At 36.3% G+C, this 6,422-nt stretch overlaps 1 protein-coding gene across 1 annotated transcript; it reads right to left on the minus strand.

Moving 5' to 3' along the window:
- Positions 1-3,767: 3,767 nt before the first annotated feature.
- On the minus strand, positions 3,768-4,682 carry LOC123323599 (olfactory receptor 2AJ1-like; the record flags this gene model as incomplete). The annotated part of the gene is made up of 1 exon (XM_044912031.1): positions 3,768-4,682. A coding segment is annotated over exon 1 (915 nt), but the record flags the coding sequence as incomplete, so codon positions are not given.
- Between the last annotated feature and the right edge of the window lie 1,740 nt (positions 4,683-6,422).

The following is a 6,422-nucleotide window of genomic DNA, read 5'->3' on the forward strand; positions in this document are numbered from 1 at the left end:
AGCCTGCTTCTCCCTCTCCCACTCCGCCTGCTTGTGTTCCCTCTCTCACTGTATCTCTCTCCATCAAATAAATAAATAAAATCTTAAAAAAAAAATCAGCCAGCCATGACCAAGTTTACCAATCAATGAGAATGGCAGATCTCCAGCACTAGGGGAATACAGCACATGGATTTCATGGCTTTTCCCCCATGATTCTTAGGCCTTTCAAATGGAATATTTTTAATTTTCTTTTTTTTCTTTTGCTTTTTTAAAATTTTTTTCTTTTTCCGTTTTTCAACCAACAACTTATCATTCCCTTTTTTCAAAAAAAAAAAAAATATTTTTCATTTAAGAGTCATATTCTATCCCTTCATAGTAGTTTAACATTATTTTTGGTATATATATACATATATATGTATATATATATGTTGTTCTCTCTAAGATTTTGGGATACAGTTGCTTCTAACTGACCAAAATATACCCTAAATCTCTAGTGTATGGCTTTGTTCTAGTCTCCTGCCTGATCACATTCTCGCCCTCTTTTTTTTTTATTCCTCTTCTTTCTTTTTTCAAACAACTTCTTATCAATTCTTTTATAAATTTCATCTTTCCAGTCATATTCCATTGCTTCATCATATTTAACCTTATTTTTGTACATATGTGAGTTTTTCTTTCTTTAAACTTTTGGGAGGCAGTTTCTTCTAAAAGACCAAAATACACCCAAAATCTAGTGTGTGGCACTGATCTATGAACCAGCCTGATCATATTTGATCATATCTGTTTTTTTTTTTAATCTTTTTCTTTCTTTTTTTTTTTCTTTCCCTTTCTTTTCCCCCAGTTTCAGGTCTTTTCTGATTTGTTTAGTGTATATGTTTCTGGGGTCATTGTTACCCTCTTAGCATTTCGTTCTCTCATTCATCTATTGTGCTCTGCACAAAATGACAAGATGAAAAAAATCACCTACTCAATATGGACATTAGTACAATGTTGGACCTAGAGTTCAGAATCATGATTTTAAAGATACTAGCTGGGCTTAAAAAAGGATGGGAGATATTAGAGAAACCCTTTCTGGAGAAATAAAAGAACTAAAATCTAACCAAGTCGAAATCAAAAAGGCTATTAATGAGGTGCAATCAAAAATGGAGCTCTAACTGCTAGGATAAATGAGGCAGAAGAAAAAATTAGTGATATAGAAGACCAAATGTTGGAAAATAAAGAAGCTGAGAAAAAGAGAGATAACCAACTACTGGATCACGAGGGCAGAATTCGAGAGATAAGTGATATCATAAGACGAAACAATATTAGAATAATTGGGATCCCAGAAGAAGAAGAAAGAGGGAAAAGGGGCAGAAGGTATATTGGAGCAAATTACAGCAGAGAACTTCCCTAATTTGGGGAAGGAAACAGGCATCAAAATCAAGGAGGCACAGAGAAACCCTCTCAAAATCAATAAAAATAGGTCAACACCCCGACATCTAATAGTAAAACTTATGAGTCTCAAAGACAAAGAGAAAATCCTGAAGGCAGCTCGGGACAAGAGGTCTGTAACCTACAATGGTAGAAATATTAGATTGGCAACAGACCTATCCATAGAGACCTGGCAGGCCAGAAAGAACTGGCATGATATATTCAGAGCACTAAATGAGAAAAGTATGCAGCCACGAATACTATATCCAGCTAGGCTGTCATTGAAAATAGGAGAGATAAAAAGCTTCCAGGACAAAGAAAAACTAAAGGAATTTGCAAACACAAAACCAGCCCTAAAGAAATCTTGAAAGGGATCCTCTAAGCAAAGAGAGAGCCTAAAAGCAACATAGACCAGAAAGGAACACAGACAATATACAGTAACAGTCACCTTACAGGCAATACAATGGCACTAAATTCCTACCTTTCAGTAGTTACCGTGAATGTAAATGGGCTAAATGCCCCAATCAAAAGACATAGGCTATCAGATTGGATCAAAAAACAAGACCCATTGATATGCTGTCTACAAGAGACTCTTTTTAGACCCAAAGACACCCCCAGATCAAAAGTGAGGGGGTGGAAAGCCATTTCCAATGCTAATGGACACCAGAAGAAAGCTGGTATGGCAATCCTTATATCAGACAAATTAGATTTTAAACCAAAGATTGTAAGAGATGAGGAAGGATACTATATCCTACTTAACGGGTCTATCCAACAAGAAGATCTAACAATTGTAAATATCTATGCCCCAAAAAGGGAACAACCAACTTATATAAGGCAATTAATAACAAATAAAGTCTTAAAAAATAAAGTCTTAAAAAATATTTTTCTTCTTTGCACTAATATTTAGGATAAAATGCTAAAAATGTTACAAAATGTAACCCTATATGTGTACCTAAAACAAGACACAATTTTAATACACACATTAAATATTTTGTGTTTGCTTCTAGAAAGGATGAGTACTTTCATTGTACCACAACTAATGTATATATGTAAGTGTATGTATATATATTTCTCACTTCAGTAACAAAGGTTTCAAAACAAACTATTCAATGAACAATGGATATTTCAAATGGAGTTCCGAAAAGTTTTGTTTTTTTCTTCGAAACGTCCAGGTGAGGGCACAGTGATGCATGTCCTTGTACTGGTTTGGGATTTAATGTAGTTCTGACATTTTGTTTCCCAAATTCCCTCTCAATTAAGTTTGAAAGGGGGCAAAAACAGAAGTTGCTTGTACCTGCTGGATTGTTTTTGGCCCCTCTACATCACTTTCTCTGTACAGAGGTGTAGCCCTCTCACTCAGACATTCACAATACAAAAAAGATCCAGGAGTACTAGGACAGGGATGCAATTGATGTATGGAGGTTCTTACATGCAATATTTGTTTACATCATTGTGCAAGAAAACAGGGATGGTGGATTTCAAAGGGAAGTGTTTTCATGATTTAGAACTCATATTAATAGAAACTGAATGCTAGTTCTTCAATAACTCTTAATAAATGTTATTCTTACTAAATAATATTTAATGCATTGAGTATATCAAATAAGTTACATAATGTATTAGTATATTAAAATACATAATAATATATGATTTATTAAATACTAAAATACATTGGTTTATGTTTCTGTTTTATTGAGGTATAATTGATATAATTCTACTGTTCTTAGGTGTACTGCATAAAAATTTGATATATCTATATCTTATAAAATAATTATCAAAATAAGTTTAGTTATCATCTGTCACCACACAGAGCTACAATTCATTTTGTTATGATGAGAACTACTAAAACCTACACTCTCAGCCACTTTCTTATATACAACAGACCATTGTTAGCTACAGTCACCATGCTCTACATTACATCACAGGACTTACTTATTTTTAACTTATGTATCATATAACTAGAATTTTTACCTCTTGAACACCTGCACCCATTTTGCCTATAATTTTTTATGAATTTTTGATAGCTGCTTGTAACCTTGGAATTATAATTTTACTGTTTCATGAAATAGAAAAGTTATATGGATAGATCCCATATAACGTGATTGTATTATAAAAGTCAATTTTTATAAGTTCTTAGAATTTTTCATGGGAGAGAACAGTACATTTCTGGATGTATGTATTTATAAAACAAATACCTGTAAAACTTTTTTTAATTTTCATTGGAGGTTTGGAAAAATCCACTTTCCACTCTTGATGGATAGAAACTTTGATTTTCTTTCTAAAGATATGACTAATGGATAATCTCTAAGCATTGAATATTGATATAGAAAACACATGCTTCAAGCATTTTTATTACTATCTTTAATGGAGAAAGTTACTTTGAGCATATTTTTCATTGCCTTCAGAACATCTTTATTCCTAAAACTGTAGATGATAGGGTTCAGTGTGGGTGTGAGGATGGTATAGAATATTGCCAAATATTTGTCCTGGCCCGGAGTGTGGTATGATTTGGGTCTCATGTATGTGAACATAAATGGCCCATAGTACATTGTGACCACAATCATGTGGAAGGAACAGGTAGAAAATGACTTTTTCTGTGCTTCTGATGATTTCATTTGAAGAACAGTAAGGAGAATTTGGACATAAGAAGCAAGGATTAGGGAGGAAGGGACAAGGAGAAAAATTAAGCCACTTACATAAACTCCTCGTTCATAGAGTGTTGTGTCCACACAGGACAACTTCAACATGGCAGGGACTTCACAGAAAAAGTGATCAATGGCTCTTGGGCCACAGAAGGGCAACTGGAGTGCATAAGCTGTGTGGACTATGAAGTTGACGGTCCCAACAATCCAGGACCCTCTAGCCATGAGAATGCGGACATAGTCATTCATAAAAATGGGATAGCGCAGTGGGTGACAGATGGCTACATAGTGATCGTAAGACATTGCCGCCAGGAGAAGGCACTCACCACCCAGGAGGGTGAGGGATAGAAATATCTGGAAGCCACAACCTGCGAATGAAATAGTTCTGCTGCCTGAAAGAAAGTCAGTGACCATTTTGGGAACAATGTTGGAAATATGCAAGATGTCCATGAAAGACAGATGGCTGAGCAGGAAATACATTGGAGTATGGAGTCTTGAGTCCCTGAGGATAAGTAGGATCATGATTGTGTTTTCTGTTATAGTCATAATAAAAATGATGAATATAAAGGAGATGAAAACTAGACTTGATTGAGAAGAAGAAAAGAGTCCTAAAAGAATGAAATCACTGGTGAAACTGTGATTCTCATGCCCCATCATGAACTCCACTCTTTTCCTAAAATAGAAAAAAATAGAGCTAAAATGCAGTGGCATAAATCTCAAACTCATTTACATTTAGAAGCATAATAAAATGAGAGTGATGCATATTTTGCAGTTCAAGTCAACAGACTCTCAACCAGCTTTGGAAGTGGGCTTGGTTTACAACATGGCCATTTATTTGTTTGAATCAACTGATGATATTGGTCTATTGAGAAAGCTGTTAGCTCCATGTAGTCTTAATTCCGTATTCTTAAATACAGTTCAATCTTTTGTCAACGGTCACTTTTTAAATGAGACCTACCCTGAACAGTGTACTTAAAATCTCAGTAACCCCCGACTTGCCTATTTCTCCTTACTGTGCTGTCCTTTGATGTATTCTGCAAATCACTTTTCATCTTTTACATATTCAATAAACTTATGAACTAAATTTATTTTTTATGGTCATTCTAACTCATCAGATCTTAAACTTCCCAATGTGAGATCACTGTTTTGCCCTCTGTATAAACTGAATGGCTACACAATGCCTGCTATATAGTAGTTGCTCAATATTATCCCTTAAATACCTGAATAAATGAGTAGCATATGGAACTCAATTTTCTGTCTCATTTTTTATTTGGATAAAGCTTAAAGAAAATGAAATGTATTATTTATACATCTTTCTAAAATCATCAGTAATGATATACTATAAAAACTAGCTTAATCTGTATTTATAATTTAATCTGTAATTTGTAAATATCAGCATTTAAATGTAAAAAATGAAAATTTTATTCAGTTAAAATGAGAATATATTTTAATTGGGCCAGTTTTATTAACTCCTCAGAATTGAATTATATTTCATTAATTCTTTATATAGAGAATCATATAGTTTCCTAAATAATGAAATTGTTTAGATGTGGGTAGTGACTTAAGTGTTCCCTTTACTCTATGTGCACAAATTCACTATGCATGATCTATCCCTCCAATAAATAGATATACATGCATACATACTTATACACACAGAGAGAATTTAAGAAAACACTGCTGCAAATCATGAAAAATAAATAACATATAAAACAAGTTATTTGCCTTCTTTAAGAACTATTCATGGGGGTCAGAGCAAGATGGCGGAAGAGTAGGAGACCTGGATTTCGTCTGGTCTCAGGAATTCAGCTGGATAGGGATCAAACCATTTTGAACACCTACAAACTCAACAGGAGATCGAAGAAAAGAAGAGCAACAACTCTCTCATCAGAAAAGCGACCACTTTCGGGAAGGTAGGACGTGCGGAGAAGTGAATCCGAGGCAATATTCGGGAGGATAGATGGCGGGGGAGGGGCCTCCGGCGGCCGCTTCTGGCAAGTGATAGAGCCGCGGAGCACAAAATCGGAACTTTTAAAAGTCTGTTCCGCTGAGGGACATCACTCTGGTGGATAAGCAGGGTGTGGAACCCTCCGGGACAGTGTGGTCTCAGGACCCACGGGTCACAGAAAGACCGGGGGTGCCTGAGTGTGGCAGAGCTCCCAGGTATCGGAGCAGGGAAGCCGGCTGCAGAGGCGGAGCCCAGGCGCGGGCTCTCAGATCGGGGTTGCCATAAAACGTGATCCATGGCACAGTCGGGCCACTGCTCCTCCAGCAGGGACCCAACAAGCAGCAGATCCGGGGAGACTCACCTACCTCCCCCGGGAGGAGCCGCGCGGGGATCTGCTGGGTTTGGGACTCTACCTGGGGTCGGGTGCCAGAGATAGAAATGCGCGGTCACAG

Source organism: Neomonachus schauinslandi, chromosome Y (assembly GCF_002201575.2).
Source record: "Neomonachus schauinslandi chromosome Y, ASM220157v2, whole genome shotgun sequence".
Taxonomy (NCBI): Eukaryota; Metazoa; Chordata; class Mammalia; order Carnivora; family Phocidae; genus Neomonachus; species Neomonachus schauinslandi.